This window comes from Pteropus alecto, unplaced genomic scaffold, assembly GCF_000325575.1.
Source record: "Pteropus alecto unplaced genomic scaffold, ASM32557v1 scaffold161, whole genome shotgun sequence".
Classification (NCBI taxonomy): domain Eukaryota; kingdom Metazoa; phylum Chordata; class Mammalia; order Chiroptera; family Pteropodidae; genus Pteropus; species Pteropus alecto.
Window position 1 is genome coordinate 7298045 of NW_006432943.1, and position 20597 is coordinate 7318641.

General features: G+C 32.8%; 1 protein-coding gene and 1 pseudogene across 1 annotated transcript in view; one reads left to right on the forward strand and one right to left on the reverse strand.

Annotated features, from left to right (window-relative positions):
- Positions 1–20597, reverse strand: part of MRPL1 (mitochondrial ribosomal protein L1) — a 57465-nt gene that overhangs the window by 3985 nt on the left and 32883 nt on the right. The window contains exon 7 of the mRNA XM_006907625.3: positions 17168–17274. Within this exon, the coding sequence (XP_006907687.1) occupies positions 17168–17274 (107 nt within the window). The remainder of the gene's footprint in view (positions 1–17167; positions 17275–20597) is intronic.
- LOC112476323 lies at positions 17355–20284 on the forward strand (annotated as a pseudogene).

Here is a 20597-nt window from a genome sequence, read left to right on the forward strand (position 1 = left end):
AGCTATGCACAAAAACAAAATGTATAGATGCATGAGAATTTTGGGGGGCAGATACTGATCTAAAGATAATTCATGAAAGCAGCATTTGCAAGTTTCTCTACCTACATCTCAGTTACTCTGCATTTCCAATAGTGTTTTCCCATGCAAGAACGTTTTGTGGTCTTATGAAGGCAAGGATGACCATTTTGAGGAGACAATGTTACCTGTTAGGTTCTCAACAGCAAAGCATAAGACTTGGTACAGCAGGGGGAAAAAAAACAAAACAAAACCAGGGATCGGTCGACCTTGAAGGGGATATCGAATTATGTTAAACACCATATTTGTGTGTGCATACATGTGTGTATTTGAATATATACTAGTCACAATACTATGTTTAGCTAAAGGGATTATCCACTGCAGAAATAGTTATTCCTCATTCTGTAGCAGAGATATTTTCAAGAAAAGACTGCTTTAATAAATCCTACCTTCTGCTTAACATCCTTTATTATGTCAGAAATAATACCTTAAGACGACTACATGGAAGACTTACCAAAGATATCAGGGTGGTGGGTCACTGGATACAGGTGAACTCTATGTCTATTTCTTTGTTTGAACTGTCACATTTTCCTCTTTCCATGCAATTCCTAACTTTTGTCTTCAATCACTTTCTACCATAATGAGAAAACTAAAAAACAGGGGTTCTTAACCATTTTTGTCCCTTTGAGATTCAGATGTATGCAGGGCAAATTGTAGTCATGAACGTGTCTAAGGCAGTGATTCTTAAATGTTTTTCAGGTTATCAAACCTTGTTCCAGAAAAATGCACACAGGCACACAAAAAAAAATTAGCCTACATCTTCATGGATTCTTTGGTTAAAAGAAAGGGGAAGAGAGAACAAAGGCTCTTGAGGAAAGTGTGTCAGTTAAAAGAGATATCTGGGGCACACTGAGAATTGCCAGTACAGAAGTAAGTCTATTCGAATATTTTGGGGGACTAAGAGCTACAATGTGGAAAAAGGATTCAACTTAATTTTTTTAGAAAGGACAGAACTAAACAAAAATAGCAAAGTATATATACATGATTATTAAACAATCATATGATCTTCCTAAAGTGGCTAGCTTCTGTCACTGTAAATGTACTGATAACCTCTAGATGACTGATCATCTCTAAATAAAAACTACAGATAGGACTACTACTTTGGATAAGCATTTGTTAGAACATCTGACCTCCAAAATCCCAAGTGCAATGTTCTAAGATGAAGTAAAGAGTGGCCTAGCATATGGTTTCTAAAAATGAGCCAATACTCTTAATCTCCATGACTCCTAACAGTCTAAACCAAGAAAAGAAAGATAATCTGTGTGTCTCCTATACAATATTAGGAAAGTAATCATTGATTAAGCAACTGTTTATTGGGTTTAACTCTTAGTCAAGCTCCATTCTAAGTATTACAGATATACTACCATTCATGTCTCCCAAGACCTATACTATTTTATAGGTTCCTTTCCCAAGTTCCCCTCTCTCCTTGATCTCCCCAGTACTTTCTGGTTCCTGGAGGCTTTCCGTTTTGGCACTCTGCCCAAAAGCTGGGGTTTTATTTACCTCATTTTGCCACTTACTTTGTGCAACTGTTTCTGTAGTAGGGTCCAACAGAGGAAAAAAAGCAAAAGCAGCATGCGCCACCTTCTTATGACCACAGATTCCTCAATCAGAAAGGAAGGCTCCCCCTACTCGAAGTTTTAGATATCTGCATTCTCCTCTGCACTCACTGCCACTGCTAGAAGCTACGGTCTCTACTTCTCAAGCCTAAAGTAGAGGGCTTCTCCTGGAGCTCCCCGCTGCCTGCACTGATGTCTACTTCCTGGTTTCAGGCTATGCTAAGAACAGGACGTGACAACATGGGAAAAACGGCAAACTCACTGCCAGTTTGGTGGTACTTCAAATTCTGGTCTTTCCTTATTCGCCTGCCACTATTTACTTTTCAAAGTCTTCAAATAGCTGCTTCATGTATTCTGTCTGGTTTTATAATAGCTGTATTTGTGGGAGAGATGGGGTATCATGTGATTATACCATCTCACCTGGAACTGGAACTTCCCAAGCTTATGTTTTATGTATTTATATTTCAGAGTTGATAAACTTTTTCTGTAAAGAACCAGATAGCAAATAGTTTAGGCTTTGAGGGCCACATATAATTTCTGCTGCATATTCTTTTCTTTTTAAAAGACCATTCTAAGTTCACAGGTACGAAACAGACCATAGAGCTATTGTTTGCCGACTCCTATATTAGAATACATTATTTGTCTCCGAACATATAAAAATGCATGCAAAGACAAGTTGTGGAATGAATTATGCTTTACATCGCTTTAACAAATTAATATCTACCAAAACCTAAATGGAAGAAGGAGGGTGCTTTTAGACACAAGCAGCTTTCATCCCTGCTTATGATAAAGTTGTTTGGAAAATGCTTAATTTTCTGTTTATATTTATTTAATAATTCATAATAGGGTCTAATAGCTATCTTATTTACTGTAAATACTATATTGGTGAATATTGTTATTTGTTTAGAAGTAACACTAATGAAAGTCATAAAGAATTATCTTTCATATCTATTCAATTTCTTCTCCAAGCATTTGGATAAAGACAGAATTCTACAAAGCTATCATACTTATTACTGGTTTTTGAAGTAAAGCTAACAAAAGCAAGCTGTGTGTGCAGTATACTGACAACTACTTATTAACAAATGGACTGGCAAACAAGAAAAAGCATATCACCTTACTCTCCTTTTATATAATATGCCATTTTAATTTTTCATCTTTGTTATTCTGTTGATCAATGATCACTACATCGTTGAGGTAATGCAATGAATTGAAGAGAAAAATTAGCTGTTTCTCTCAAACGATGTGGTTTTTCTTATGCTCTTATTTATATCTAATAGAAGGGGAAGTCACACTTTCAATTCCCCCAAGTTCTGGGAAATTATCGTCCGATTTCATGACAGTATAGGTAAGAACACTGGAAATAATAAATTATTTTTGATTCTAATATTCCTACTGGTAAGAATACTTAGAAAAATCTATCCAAAGGATATAACCTAAAATACAACAAGGATTATTCATCCTAGTTAAATGTATATTTTTTATATATTTTTCACAATAAAGCATCAAGCAAAATGCTGGTACATATTGGATTCTGGATAAATGTTAGTTTCTCCCCTTTCTTAGCGCCATATTATTGGAGGGCTACAATCTATTGCCAATATACTTCCTTTTAATTTTAATGAGAACAAGTATAGAATTTGACTTTTACATTCTACAGTTTACTTTCCTCTCTTTATAATCCCCTTATCTATGACACAGCACACTGTAGTATACCAAAAATAATGCAACCCAAATAAAGTTAATCATCAACTGGTAGGAATGGAGGAAAAGGAGAAATGGCAGTGAACCATGAGCCAATGGGATGCTGCCTTTTATCCAACTATTGTTTGTACCTAATTGATTTAAGCAATAAACCTCGCTTGCTATGTTTTCAACTTATGGACCTAGTTCCTTCAAAATAAATCTTCAATTTCCATGTACTATATTATATACATCTTGTATAATCTCCAACATGTTCACTTTTCCTGTTCTAGAATGTTAATTAAAACTAAAGACTCTGATTTCAACATAAGATTTTATTATGTTTATTCCCTTGTCCCGAACTTGTTTATTATTGTTACAATATACTTCATCTTTTATCAGCTGCCAGGTTGACAATATTCTTGCCACAAAACAATTCACTATTACACAAGCAAAGCATAGTGACACGTGCCTATGAATGGGCCATGAAGAAGAAAAAAAAAACACATCAAAGACACTGCATTTATATTAAGTATGTCAAAGATCCAAATATATTTGAAACTCAGACAAGAAGCACTAGTTAAACCAGGTCTTGGCATGATCTGGCACAAACATAAATCTGAGCTGTCTTACCTTCTTTTTTCTTTGTAGAAAATGAGCTTAGATTTGATTTGTCAATACCATTATTTGTAAGTCTTCGAAATCTGGATATTTACATGATTTTAAAAGGGCTATGATTGTTTTTCATAATGAACTTACTGGTGCAATTAGTAATAATTCTATCAAATATGTTTTAAAAGTTTTAATGTAATAAACGAGTAATAGAATAAAATTATAGGAAAACGTTTAAATATCTTTAGAGAACAAATATATGTTAAAAACATTTTTATTATAAACAACTGATTTGTCATTAACTCAGGCAGCATTTACCAAGCAAAAATTTTTGATTAAATACTCTAAGTAATCAAAATTAAGTTGCATGTCACTGAAAAAAACGATTCTGTAGTATTTACTTCCCACTAATTCATACTAATTTTCCCATAAATTTAATTATATTTTTCATGTCTTTCCAAATTGTAGGTGGGCATACAGGAGAGAAAGAAAGAATTGCAGAAAAGAGTGGGTGGGGGGAGGGGAGAAAAGAAAAAAGAGAAAAAGAAAAACTTCAAAGATCTATTAAAAGAAAAAAGAAAAGAGAAAAAGGGAGGTAGGGAAGAAGAAAAAGGAAAAGAGGAACCTGAAATCAAATATCAAAGACAACTAAAAATTATAATAATTATTTTTAAATCATATCGAATAATTCTCATTAAAGTATCAGAAATGAACAGGAGATTAAAAGAGAGGGTAAAACCACCTTGAATGTTCAAATAGGAAAGAAAATATTATTAGGCTGCTCAAAAGCCTCATCAGTCGTCGTCGTCGTCATCGTCATTTATCCTTGACCTAAACCTCATCTAATATACTCCAGACTAGAGGGTGAGGCCTGGCTGCCGGAGTTCTGGGAACCAAGTTAGGGAAGAGGGGTGGGGGTGGGGGTGGGGGTAGGATGAGGGTGAGGAAAAAATGGATTTCTCAGCATATACAGTATTCACTTAATCTCCTCCCTGTTTTGAATTTTCTCAACTCCTGATCTCCTCCACTTTAGAAACCCTCTCTTTTAATCTTTCCAGCCTACTGCTGGCACGGTAAAGGACAGTTACCCAGTGCCATGAAGTATGTAACAATTTTCCATAGTCTTCAGCGAATCCTACCTATTTCAGAAGGCTCCTGCTCCATCCCCATATATACCACTAACGGTCAAGAGGTATCTAGAGTCAGAACCTAACTAAGCCTTTTTAAAGATCCTGAAATTTAGACTGTAATTTTTTGGCTTTCTCTATTGCTGATTCAGGATTTGACATTTTCTAATCAGTTACCACTGTGGTATTCAATCTACTATCTTTACCTGGAAGCTCAGAACACAAATTATTTTCAAGTGTCCATGAAACACTTGGAAAAAAGAATATTATTCTTACACTATAGGCCAAAATGAAAATGTCAATAAGTTTTTAAAAAGTAGAAACTACAAAGGATGCATTCTTCAACCATAAGACAGTCAAACTAGAATATAATAAAAATTTAAACAAGCCAAAAAGGTTTCAATTGTTAAAACTCTTTCAAATATGAATAAAAATCACGACAGAGTATTTATAAAATAATGACAAGAATACTAAATATCAAAACAAGAAATTCAAGGGAAATTCACAAGTTAAACTCATTATCAAAAAAATAATGAAAACTCACAAATCTCATACAAAACTTAGAAAACCAAAAAATCAACAACCAAACCTCAGGTTACTAGGATAAAGAAAAAGAGAAAATCAATAAATTGTAAAGAAAAAAGTAGCAATAAATAAATTATAAAATTTATACTAAAAATGGTACTTTCAAAAGCATATACAGGAGAATGACCTATTCTTAGGCTACGTATGTGAAAACATTTAGGGGTGAAGTGTTATGATGTCTGCAACTTGACTTTAAGTGGTTCAGAAAATAAAGAGTATCTAATATTTTCTCTAAGCCAAGTACTCTTACTAGTTTTTCTAAGCAAATGTAACAAAATTGGTGAATCTAGGTGATAAATATAGAAGTGGTCATTGTACTATTCTTTCAACTTTTCCATTCATTTAAGACTTTTCAAAATAAAAAATTGAGGAAAAGATATGCTGTCATTGAGGAAATTAACAAATAACAGCTTAACTAGAGGTAAGGCTTCGTGAAGCAATAAATTCCAAGAAAATGTGTGATATTCATTACTTTCTTACTTGAAATGTTATGAGTATAATTTAATTTCTCTTTAGATTTTCTTTTCAAAAGTGCTATGAACCCAAAAAGTCCCTAATGTTCTAAAATAAAATGAAGGTAAAACATCAAGATTTCTGATTTTATGATTTTTCAGAAAATTTTTTCACTGAAGTCTTTTTTAAAAAACCTCACTTGTATGTACATGTATACTTGAAAAGAATTACTTTGAAGTGAAAAATTAAAACAGAAAAAGCTGATTGGAATATAGCAGGTCCTCACTAAATATTCTTTTGAAAGCCAAAACACCTGTTATATAAGGTATGGAAAATTCTACCAAGTTGCTGCACTGACAAAAAAAGCACTTATAAAGGGGCCAAAACTATAAAAAAAAAGATCTGAAACTAAGATGATTTCATGGTACACTACAACCTTTTAAAGGTCCAATGTGTATTATAACACAAACCTATGTTTTTATCCTGAAACTTTAACTTTATTAATCCCCAAAGATTTTTCAGTTAGAATTGATTTGAAAATCAAAGGTATTTCCCATGAAAGCTATAAGACTTCTTACATATGTGAGAATCTATTGAACTAGGTTCATACATAAAAGGTAGCTAGTTGCTACTTGAAATATACAAAAATATGGGTCTGATTTTATAGGCTCTTTTAGGAGTATATATAATAGGCCATGAGAGTCATATAATTTATTCTGGTATTAAATATCATGTTAGGTTAAACACACCAAATAAGCACATTCCGAATTTTCCTTTACACTACAGTTCATGTCCTCTCTTCTTGACAAATGCTTCCTATTATAAATTTTAATGTGCCATATTTTACACTTGCAGTAACTCTTTTCTTAGTGAAAAGTTTCATCCCTTGATCTCCACCACTTTCAGCAAATGAAACCTAACTGCAATGTATCTGTTTGTTTTTTAAATATGCAAGGCAGTTAACATTAACAAAAATGAAATGACAGAGAACATTTTAGTTTTTGACAAATATAAAAGAATTATGTGTGCCTCTGTAAAATGGTAAAGTCAATACTAATAGAAAATTAGAAATAACTTTTACCTTTCAATAAAAGATAAGTTAAAACCAATCAACAATGAAACTGGCTTAAAATTACACCTATAAGTGTTGTGGAAAAGCAGGCTGGAGGCCACGTATCTTAAATCACACAAGGAATATATCAGTGAGAAAAATAAAGCAGGTTCTGAGAGCCTCAGAGATAACATAAACGGATTTGTGGTACGTTATAAAATACTAACGGGCACTCTTTGAAAATTACTTCAAAGTCTTTATTCTGGCAGGTTTATGCTATAATAATCTAGACATCGTTTAATTTTCTTGTGAAATGTTAAAATACGTACCCGACTAAGCATTCCTATAATGAATAGAGGACAAGATAATTCTGACTCTTATTTTGTAAAATTCCAGTAATTAAAATTTTCACTTTCAATATTGCTCCACAGGATTGCTGAAAAGTTTAGTATACATCAAATTTTAAAGTTTAGTATACGAAAATTTTAAAAAATAAAACATTGAATTATTTTATATTACATATGTCTTTTAATAATTTCTAACTGATCTTCAATTGGCAGTAGCTTTTGTTGATTCATACATTTGTACATTTATTCATTTGACAATTATTTAGTGATCAACTACTATCTGCCAGGCGCTATTCTAGGAACTGGCGATAGAGCAATAAACAAAAGCACAAAAATTTCTTTTATTTTCTTATTTTGGGGGGTTTCTTGGCTCCTCCTCAGCTATGGCAAAACTTTGTCTCCTCTTCTTTTAAATAATTAAAGTTTTAGCTGAGCTCATGGCCCTGCAGCTAGACACTACATAGCATTACTTAGCACACAGCTAAGCTACGTGACTAACTCTGGACCATGGGATAGGGGCAGGACTGATGACGGCAATGGTTCACATGCTTGAAAGAAAGCTGCTTGCTCTCCAGTTCCTGTTGCCTCCTCCACACTGGCTACAAGTCAGACATGGTATCATCACGATTCAACCACAAAGAATTAAAGACTCCAGAAGATGGCAAAAAAAAACAAAGGAAAGGAACTTTGATCCCTGGTTAACCCTATGGAGCAGAATAGCCCTAAGCTGCCCACCAGTTCAAATTTGGGAGAAAAATAACTTTCTATCATGGGTAAGTCACTGTTATTTGGTCCCTTTAAAACTCCTGAACTAATACAGACATAAAGTAGTCCATTCATCATCTTACATATTATTATTATTTTAAAATATAAATGACCCTTAATTTATCTGATTTATATTTTCAAACTCCTCCTAGAAGCCATCCTTGATGTACTCCATGCTATGATGACATCTACCATTGCTTCTCTTCAACAACTTCCTTATATCTTACATATGTATATTTCTATTATCATACTTATCATATACTTCTCTACCATTTATTTCCATATGTAGCTCCTGTACTAGATGTATCTTTATTTTTAAAAAATTTCTTAGTCTTTTTTGCATTACATTGTACCTAGCACAGAGTCAGTACTTAATAAATATTTGTCAAACAGAATTTACACACTAAGTTGGTTGTTCTAGTTTTGTTTTTTTAGGCTACATTATAAATGAGTTAATAATAATTTTTTCTACTCGGAGAGTAAAGTTTAAGAAAAGTCAATAAGTGAGGATAATTTTTAAAATATAAAGGATACAGGGAAAATTTCTAATACATCACGGGTAAGAAAAAACTCAGTCCCAAACATTGGGTAGAAAAGGCTTTATTTTTCATAGTTATCAGAAGCCAGACAACCTCACTGTTTGTGAACATTTCAATTTTACAAGCAGTCAACCTTCTATGACCATGGCTCTTGTCAATTCCATTTAGTAGACACTAGTAAACTGAGGATGTCATGGTAGAAGTGAGTCAGACAGGGTCCATAGTAAAGGGAGTCATAGGACCCCACAGAGAAAAAAAAGGGAGTGGTGAATAATCAGGTCAGGGCTAGGAATATGAGAAGAAAGGGATCAAGAATGGGGGGACAGATGAAGAAACTCAGAATCTTAAGAAGTGGAACAGAAAATTGTACCCAAAGAAGAAAACATTGGTAATATTCATCTTGAAATTTTTAAGCTGCTAAAAGTGCACATGCGCACGCACACACACACACACACACCCAGTAATGTACCACCTAACAAATGGACAAAATGATTATAACCAATAATATACCACCTAACAAACAGACAAAATGACTACAACTCATAACATACCACCTAACAAACTGACAAAATGATTATAACCAATAATATACCACCTAACAAAATGACAGAATGACTACAACCCACAATATACCACCTAACAAAATGACAAAATGATTATATTTGACAATATCTAATGCTGGTGAGTGTGTGAAGCATTGTAACCCACTATCGGATAAATTATAAATCAGTATAAATAGAGAGCAATTCGGTAATACTTATGTTAAAAATTTGAACATATATTCTATTTCTAGAAATGTACGTTATGGGTATACTTGGAAAATTGGCAATATATATTCATTAGAATGTCATTAAAGTATCACTTGTAATAGCATCAAACTGGACACAAACAAAATGCCCATCAAAAGGGAACTGATTATGGCACATAATCTTTGCAGCCATGAAAAAGAATGTGGCAGATCCCTTTGCATTTTTGCAGACATGGATGCAATATTAAATGGAAAAGAAAGGTACAGAATAGTGTATGTGGCATAATATTGTGTAATTAAATGAATTTCTAAAGGGTGTTTATGTTTATGCCTTAACATTTCTGGAAGAACAAAATAAAACTATTAATAAGTCTCATGAGAAAATAATTGCAGAGAGAAGGGCTTTAGTGTTTCCTTACATATTTTTGTAAACTGAACTTAACCAACTGCATATATTAATTTGAAAATTTAAAAATGTCAACAGAGTATCTGGGCAGCAGAGTTATGACTATTATATTGTTTTCTATATTATAAACTCAGATAAATCATTTTAAAATCATTTAATAACTATCTGAAATTAAATTGCTATTTAGAATATATATACTGGACAAGGTACATGTTATGGCTCTGCTTCATTTTTTGAGAATCTGACTTATTTTCATTTGTATTTCATGGAAAGAGCCATATTTGTTTTAAAAAAAGTTAGGGTCCAGTTGTAGAAATGTGTTTCTTCTTCCTTCTAAACCTTTATTTTCAGTTTTATGCTTTAAGATCTTTTCCTTAAATCTGATCATTTAGCAACCTACTTTTATCCCGACCAACTTATTCTTTATGCCGAGAGAAAATAAATGATGACTACATGATAGCACTATAACAGACTGAAAAATAAAATATTCCAATAACAAACTGTTCTGTCTGCATGATGTTCAACATATCACCTGAATGACATTTTCACTGATATGAGTATTTGATCTGATAGCGTGTAGACATAACCAATTTCATGAATACATAAATTATAGGTACAAATGGTAGAAAAGATGAAAAAGGAAACTAATTTATCTGCAAGTACTGCTGACAAATGTTAGATACTGGCTTGCTATAAGAGCGTTAGTACAGTTCTGATATACAGAGGCAACAGTACTAGTGGTTTTGAGTTCTCATACCCAAGATGCGAATCCTCAAGCCAGATAACTAAGAGAGATCATTCAACTGATTGATACAGAAGGAAAACGCGCTTAAACAACTCAAGATCAATTTCATATCACATCAAAAGTAGAACTGGATCATGAAAGAGAGTGGCAGTGCAGATTTTTTGCAGAATCATAACAAGGGACATGAGAATGATTTAACTAAATAAGACAGTCTCTCCTATACAGGCAAATTAAAACGCAAAATTAATAAATTTCGTTCTCCTAGGCACCATCTTTCTAGGGGTCAGCAAACCTTATTAAATACTTTAGGCTGTATAGGCCACATACAATCTCTGTAGCAAATTCTTTGTTTTTCTTTTTACAACCATTTATTGTTGTAAAGACCATCCTTAGCTCATAGACTCCACAAAAATAGGCCACTATAGCCCATGGGCTGTAGTTTGTTGACCCTGCTCTACATATCCTGTTTGTATCCAAAATGAGGACGGTTGATGCTGTCGGTGAGTGCCCTTTCGTCTGCACATTCATTCTAAATCCAATTCTTATACAGGTGGCAACAACTAGAAACATCTTCAGTATTTCTAACTATATAAGAATAACATCACTCATAGAACTCTCAAATTTGTAAAGAAGCAATATTACTTTTCCTTGAAATCCTTTTTAAAAATCTGTTATCTGATAATTGTAACAAATATTTCTATGGAATAGTAATATTGTGTTCGATACAACTGTAAAAATATTTTTATTATCTTTTAAACAACTTTATTGAGGTATTCTTAACATTTTAAATAACTTTATAAGGCATATTTTGCATATCATATTAATTACCCTTTTTTAACTTACAATTCAATAATTTTTTAAGTTTATCAAGTTGCAATCATCACCAAAATCAGTTTTAAAACATCTTCAACACCCCAATATGATCCCTAATGCACACTGTTAATGCCTGTTTCCTCCTGTTCCTGCCATAGTCAACCACTAATCTACTTTTTGTCTTTATAGTTTTGTCTTTTCTGGATATTTCATATAAACGATATTATATAGTATGTGATTTCTGCATCTGGTTTCTTTCACTAAGCACAATGTTTCTGAGGTTCATCCACATCATAGACTGTATCCACAGTTTGTTCCTTTTTATTGCTAAATCGTGTCCCACAGGGTATGCTGCACATTCTTAGAGTCAATTTATTAAGTTGAAACCATCACCAGTCAGAATAACACATCAGTCATCCCTAAAATTCCTTGTGCTCCTCTGTAATCCTTCCTTCCGACCCGTGTCCCCAAGTCAAGTATTGGTCTGTCTTCTGTCACTATACATTACTTTGCATTTGCCAGAATTTTATATAAATAGAATCATATAGTATGCACTCCTTTTTGTCTGGCTTCTTTCACTCAGCATAATTATTTTAAAATCCATCTGTGTTAAAGCATGTATCAGTAGTTTCTTTTTATTACGAAAGCATATTCTATTGTGCAGATATAACAAAGTTTGTTTATACATTCGCCTGTTACTGGACATGTGGAATGTTTCCAGTTTTTGGCTATTAATAATAAAACTAATATAAGCATTTGTTTACAAGTCTTATGAAGACATGTTTTCATTTCTCCTGGGCAAATATCTAAAAGTGAAATGATAGGATCATATAAGTAGATTTTAAACTTCTTAAACTGACAAACTGTTTGCCAAAGAGGTTGTATCATTTTATATTCCCATAGTAACGTATAAGCATTCTGGTCCCTCCACATCCTCACCAACAGTTAGTATGGTCAGTCTTATTAATTTTAGTCATTCCAATGGATATGTAGTAATATCTCATTGTGATTTTAATTTGTATTTACTTAACAACTAATAATGTTGAGCATCTTTCAATGTGTTTGTCGTCTGTTTCCCATGTGTTTGTCACACCTTGGTGAGGTGTAGTCAAATCTTTTGCTGATTTTTAAAACTGGGTTGTTGTATTATTGAGTTTTGAGAGTTCTTTATATATTGTGGATTTATTAGATATATGATTTGCAAATATTTTATCCCAGTCTGTGATTTATCTTTTCATTCTTTTCACACGTATCTTTTAAAGAACAAAAGCTTTTTAATTTTATAAAGTGCAATTTATCTATTTGTTCTTTTGTGGATCATGTTTTTGGTGTCATATTTAAGAAATCATTCCCTAACAAGTTTTTCTTCCAGAAGTATTATAATTTTAGCCTTTACATTTAGGTCTTTGATATATTTTGAGTTAATTATATATGGTGAGAAGTATAGGTCAAGGTTCCTTTTATTACATGTAGATATCTAATTGTTCCAGTACTATTTGTTGAAAAGACTATCACTTCTCCATTAAAAATGCTTTTCCACATTGTTTTAAATCAGTTATCATATGTTTTGTCTTTGTTACTGTTGGACTTGCTATTCCATCCCATTGATCATTTTGTCTCTTTTGACATCAATACCACACTGTCTTAATTACTGAAATCAGGTATACTTCCAACTTTGTTCTCTGTCAAAGTTGTTTTGGCTATTCTAGATCCTTTGTATTTCCATATGAATTTTAAATCAACTTGTCAATTACTACAAAAAAGCTAATGGGATTTTGATTGAGACTATAATGAGTTTATACATTACTTTGGGGACAACTGACATCTTAACAATATTGGGATTATTGATCCATTAATATGTTACATTTCATCAATTGTATAGATCTTTGTTTCTCCCAACTATGTTTTGAAGTTTTCAGTGTATAGATCTTTCACATCTTTTGTTAGAATTATTCCTAAATATTTCATATTTTCCAATATTACTACAAATAGCACTCACTTTTAAATTTTAATTTCTACAAAAGAAACTATCAATAAGACAAAGAGGCAATGAACCAAATGGGAGAAAATATTTGCAAACAACACCTCTGATAAGGGGCTAATATCTAAAATATACAAAGAACTCATGCAACTCAACAATAAAAAAACAAACAATCCAATTAAAAATGGGCAGAGGACCTGAACAGATACTTCTCCCAAAAAGACATACAAACAGCCAACAGACATATGAAAAGATGCTCAACTGCACTAGCTGCTGGGGAAATGCAAATCAAAACTACAATGAGATACCATCTCACACCTGTTAGAAAGACTATCATCAACAGGACAAGTAATAAAAAGTGTTGGAGAGTTGTGGGGAAAAAGGAACCCTCACACGCTGTTGGTGGGAATGTAAATTGCTACAGCCACTATGGAAAATAGTATGGAGGTTCTTCAAAAAACTAAGAATAGAATTACCATATAACCCAGCAATCTCTCTTTTTGATATCGACCCAAAAATTTTTAAAACATTTATCTGTAAAGATATATGCACCCCAATGCTCATTGCAGCAATATTCACGATGGCCAAGACATGAAAACAATCAAAGTGCCCTTCAATAGATGACTGGATAAAGATGTCATACATATGTACAATGGAATATTAGTTAGCCATAAGAAAAGATGAAATACTGCCATTTGCAGGAACATGGACAGATCTTGAGATAATTATGCTAAGTGAAATAAGAGTCAGAAAAAGTTAAGAGCCAAGTGATTTCACTCGTATGTGAGATATAAAACTGAAAGCAACAAGCGAACATGACAAACAGACTCATGGACATGGACAACAGTTTAGCGGCTACCAAAGGGAAGCGAGGAGGTAGATAAAGGTAAAGGGGGTCAAATATATGGTGATGGAAGGAAATTTAACTTTGGATGGTGAATACACAATACAATACATATATGACGTATTATTAAATTATACACTTGAAACCTATATATTTTATTAACCAATGTCGCCCCAATAAATTTAATTAGAATTTTTAAATTTCTAATTGTGGATGTTATGTAGAAGCAAAATTGATTTTTATATATTGATCTTGTATCCTACAACCTTACTTAACTCTTTCTTTTCTAGTAGCTAGATCATGTCACCAGTGAATAGTGATAGTTTTATTTCTTCCTTTTTAATCAGGATGCCTTTTTTTTTGTCTTATTATACTACATAGAATCCCTAGATCAATGATGAACAGAAGTGGTGAGAGTGGATATCCTTAACTTGTTCTTGATCTTAGAAGGAAAGCATTCAGTTTTTCATCACTAAGTGTGATGTCAGCTGTTGGTTTTTCTTAGATGCCTGTTATCAGGTTGAGGACATCAACTTCTATCCCTAGTGTGCTGAAACTTTTTAATTAGAAATGAATGCTGGATTCTGTCAATTGCATTCTCTGTATCTACTGATATGATCATATGGCTTTTGATTTAGTTTGTTAATATGGTAAATTATAATGATTGGCTGTTAAATGTGAAAGTAACTTTGCATTCCTAGGATAAACCCTACTTGGTCATGATGCTATCCTTTTTATATATTACTGTATTCTATTTGCTAAAATTCAGTTTATAATTTTAACATCTATGTTCATGAATGATATTGGATTGTTATTTTCTTTGTCTGGTTTTGATATCAAGGTAATGCTGATTGCTTTAGGTGGGAGGGTAAATCAGGTCCCTGTTACTCCATTTCAACCAAAAGTAGATGTCTGTTTAATAGTTATTATGTCATCTTATCTACCACTTCCTAGCTTTAAGAAAGTATGTATCATTATTAACTTCATTTTACATATAGGGAACATGGGGGAAAACTGAGGCTCAGAGAGCAAGGTGGCGCAGTTGTAATCCGGAACCAGAATTTGAACCAGACAGTATTAATCTAAAATCCATTATTATACTATAATATTTAAGCAGTATTCCAAAAGATTAATTTATTTTTCATTAAGAAAAAGCATATCTCTAATAAAACTCCAAGTAGTCTGATCTGGAGCCCACGTCTTAATCACTACAGTATTTGTTGAAAAGAATGAATAAGATGACATGATTTTGTATACTCTGAGTCAGGATCTATATAAACTACTAACTGAATATACTGAAAACACTACTACAGAAAAATAAAAGATCCAGCTAGAAAGAAAGAGTCATAAAGATATTTAACAGACTTAAAAACTCTAACCGAAACAGTAACAACAATAGCTGCTACCATTTAAAATATTTTTTAATCTTTAAAACCACATTGTGAAACAGATATTACTATATAAATTTTATTGATGAGGAAATTTGAGAGACAACAGCATTAAAAAACTTGTGTAAAGTTTGCCATTCCATAAGTAGCAGAACTGGTATTCAAATCCATGAATACAGCTCCAGAATATTCTCTTAAAATTTGTATTTGCTTTTTTCTTGTTTGTTTGCTTTTTATATTACAATGTTGTCATCCCTAAGAAACAGGAAGCACTGCCAAGGGCCTTTTAGGAACAAGGACATTCCAACATTAGATTGCAGCAGAGCTCGAACTGGAGCTGAACTTTGACAGTAATGATGGCAATGAGAGGCTTCCCAATCTCTGACTGATTTAACTTGTTTTGCCCCCTTTCTAAAGGAAGTTTTCCTTCCATAAAACTAGCTGAGCACCTTTTCTATATTTCTGATGATCTACAATGGACATAGCTCAATCAGTTTGGACTACTAATCTGTTGAATGAAGAATTCCTCTTAAAAGTAGGATGGAAAGAAGAATAAGAGCTATTCAAATAATTCCAGCCATGAGGTGGGATGATCTAAGGGTAAAGAGCCTGTATTCTTGAGGAGACTGCCAAGGTTCAAATACCTCTTCTGCCTCATACTAGCTATGGGACCTTGAGAAAAGTATTTGACCTCTCTGGGCTTCTATGCCCTCATCTATAAAATGGGGATGATAATCTACCTCTCATTGGGTTAAGATTAAAAGACAGAATATATGAAAATTGTTTAGAATAGGGCCTGGTATTTGGTAGGCAGTTTAAATTTTGCTATCAATATTGCCATTATTCCTATAGTTATTGTACAGGAAAAAGATTACATACATTAAATAGATATTTTAGAGATTCTTTTGTATAAAAAAATATTAGCAAATAACTATATATTTAAAAACACAGTACTATAAAAATCTGACATATCTATCTATATAGTTTGGAAATTGATTTCCAGCATCTTCTGTACATAGGCAGTTTTTAAAACCCAGGGATAACCAAAAATAATTCATAAAAATAAAGCAAATTCCTCAATCCATTAGAGTAGGATTAAATATCTACTATGGGGTCAGCATTATACAGTGTTCTGTAAGTGATATATAAGCTCTAGACCTTACTTTCTATAAGCCTAAATATTATAGTAAAAATATCATACATAGAATAGATAATCGAATAAGGCAAAGTACAAATAAATGTCAGTGGGTGACACATAACTCAGAAGCAATTCTATATTACCATTAAAATTTATGAGTTCAACCAATAAAAAATTATCTATGTGCATAGTTAGTGTCACTTCTAATGCTACTGATAAGAACAAGTTCAAAGGACTGGTATATTATAAATTATTAATGAATCAGTTAAGCAAAAAAAGAGGGTTATTGAATAATTTCCACTGTAACTTACTGTTGCTATTTTTGTCTTGAGAAAATTCTCCCTTTCTTCATCTACCTTAATTTCATGTCCAGTTTTAAATAATTCAAGCATTTTGGGGATGTCACGGCCAATGGAATCTGGTTAGAAAAATAAAAAATCCAAAGTTATCATTCCATCTAAACAAGTAGTAAAAATTACTGAATAAGAAAAGCATTCCTCTCAGCCAGGAGCTCAGGCGGTGGCGGTGGCGGTGGTGGCAGTGGAGCTGACGCTGCTGGAGAAGTCCCTGGGGCTGAGTAAAGGAAACAAATACAGCATTCGGGGTGAGTGTCAGATTCCAGTTCTTAAAACGAAGAATAGACTAAGTCTAACAGGACTGACTACTATAACAGTCAAGCAAGCCAATAAAGAATATTTGCTCGGGAGCACTAGAGAAGAAAAAGCAATAGTTCAACAATGGTTAGAATACAGAGTAACTCAAGTAGATGGACACTCTAATAAAGATGATATCCGCATTCTGTTGAAGGATCTTAATTCACATCTTGAAGATAAAGTCTGCTTTACAGAATATAAATTTACCTTAGCAGATATCCTATTATACTATGGACTTCATCGCTTTATAGCTGACCTGAAAGTTCAAGAAAAAGAGAAATATCTTAATGTACCTTGCTGGTTTTGTGATGTTCAGTATTATCCAGGCATCAGGCAATATCTGTCTAGTGTTGTCTTCATGAAGAACAGACTATTTACTAGTTCCTACGAGGAGCCATCCATGCTGTACGGAAGAGTGATTTAAAATATTTTAAATGGAATGTGTATTCTGGACCAGAAGACGAATGTAAAATGACCTGTAGTCACTCTTTATTTGATGAAATTGATAGAATTTTTAAAGTATAAGCTATGTCTGAAAGTTTTATGTGTTCTTTAGTTGAAATTTTGCAAATTTTAATGTAAATATTCAACTGCTATCAAAACTTAAGATCAAGTTATAAATTACCTTGTTTTTATAGATGAAAGTTATTTTCATAAAAGTTACAAATTGGTGGCATAACTTAAAAAAAAAAAAAAGAAAAGCATTCATCTAATGTTAAGATACAGCAAATAAGTTGTGACAGAGAGACCTTAGAGTGGCCCCATTTCCTGATGTTCATACCCTTGTGTGATCCCCTCCCTTTGAATGTGGATAGGACCTGCAACATGCGCTATATAGAAACAGGATGATTATGTGTACATGATTACATTACAAAAAATTGCAATGCCCATCTAGGAGGAAACTCTTCCAACTGGCTCTGAAGAAACAAGCTGCAACATTACGAAGTACATATGAAGAGGGCCGCAAGGCAAGAAACTACAGCCCTCAATGCAGCCTGCGAGGAACTGAATTCTGCCAAAAAGCCACATGAATCTGGAAGCAAATCATTTCTTCCCCACTTAAGTCTCAGATGAGATCACAACCCTACCCAACACCTTGATTGGAGCTTTATGAGACCCTGAAGCAGAAAACCCAGCATAGCCGTATACACATTCCTGACATACAGAAGCTGAGATAGTAAATGTATATTGTTTTAAACCACTAAATTAGTGGTAATATTATTGCACAATAACAAATAACTAAGTATAAGCAATGATGCTGCTTATACTTTAGAAACCTGACGACAAATTAAAATAAAATCTATAAAATAATAGCTAACAGGGAGTCTTGAAATATTTTAAGATCATTTTACCTACCTTTGTGTGAAATTCACCTGACCTGACTTACCATAAAGGGAAGGAACTAGAAAAGTAGCAATATTTAGCAGTAGAAATAATATCACAGTGAATAATATAGCTCATTACTGCACAAATAGTTACAGAAGCTAGCATGAAAAAAGAGTTAAGAATTAACACTTAATTTTTTGGATACTAATGTCACTTTGCCCTCAATTAGGGTAGAAAAAAAGGATGCACTGAATACAGAAAAGAGAAAAATGGAATCAGGGTAAAAACTAAGAATTTTCAAAGGATAACGCAGAAGACTCCAAACATTAGGAAGTTCTAACATTTAAATGGAAAGACAAAGGACCTGGGAAACTTCCTAATGTTCGTTCATTAACATTTTAACTCAAATTTAATACATAAAAATACATACTTTAATATTTCACACTACTATAACTTAACTTGAAACATTTTCAAATTTGTACATAGATAATGTAAATTATTTGAAGGGTAAGAAACACAATAAGGAATGTGCCAGTAAAGAACCATCACTCCCAGTGTGTCTCAAGCAATTCTTTTCATGATAAGTCAACATGAAAATCTCATTATAAAGAAAGCGCACTATACTCTCAGCATTTATTACTTCTAAGGATCATCAAACCTGTTCAGTATGGCTCAGGAGCACTTTGGCTGTAAATAAAAGTAATTATCTACAAGGAGCTTACAATCTAATTGGGAGAAAAGGGACATGCAAAGGGAAAAACTACTGAAAAATACTTTTTTAGAAAAAGTTTTTTAGAGTAACGTTTTGATGTAATTGAGTACTAAACAGTATGACAGATAGTATAACAATAAACAGTAAGATGCTAATACAGTATTTCCCCCTTACATGTTTAGCTTGTCATGGTTTCAGTTACCTTTGTTAGATATATGTGTGCCAAGTATTCTTCCACAATCTATGGCTTATTTGCTATTTTTTTTAATGGTGTCTTCTCGTGAACAAAATTTTTGATAAAATCTAATTTAGCAACTTTTTCACGCTTTTTGTATCCTAAGAAACATTTACCTAACCCAAGGTCATAAAGACTTTCTCTTTAGCCTTTACAATTAGGTCTATGACCCATTTTGAATTAATTTTTGTGTTTGATGTGAGAAAAGGATATCTAGTTATTTCAGCAGCATTTATTAAAAAAACCGTTCTTTCTCCATATAACCTTGGTATCTTTATCGAAATCCAGTTGACCATGAGGTTTGGGTCCATTTCTCAACTCTCAATGTTTGATCTATATACATTTATCCTTGTGCCCTACCACACTGTCTTGATTACTATAGTTCTACAGTAAAGTCATCAATCAGACAATGCAACTTTGTTGGAAGAACTTTGTTCTTCCTTTTTAAAATCATTTTTCTATCCCAGGTCCTTTGTCTTTCCATTTAAATATTAGAATGAGCTTGTCGATTTCTTTAAAAAAATTTCTTAACTTTTCTGGGAGTTTAATTAGGATTGCATTAAATCTATAGAAAGATGTTGGAATAATTCCATCTTAACAATATTATACTTCAAATCCATAGCCATGGTATATATCTTTATTTATTTAGGTATTTCTTAAACTTTCAGCAACATTTAGTACTTTTCTCTGAATAGGTCTTGTACATCTTTTGTTAAATTTATTCATAAGTATTTCATTTGTTTTGTTTTATTCTTGTGAATGGAGCTGTTTTATAAATTTCATTTTGGTTGTCTATTGCCAGTACATAAAAATTC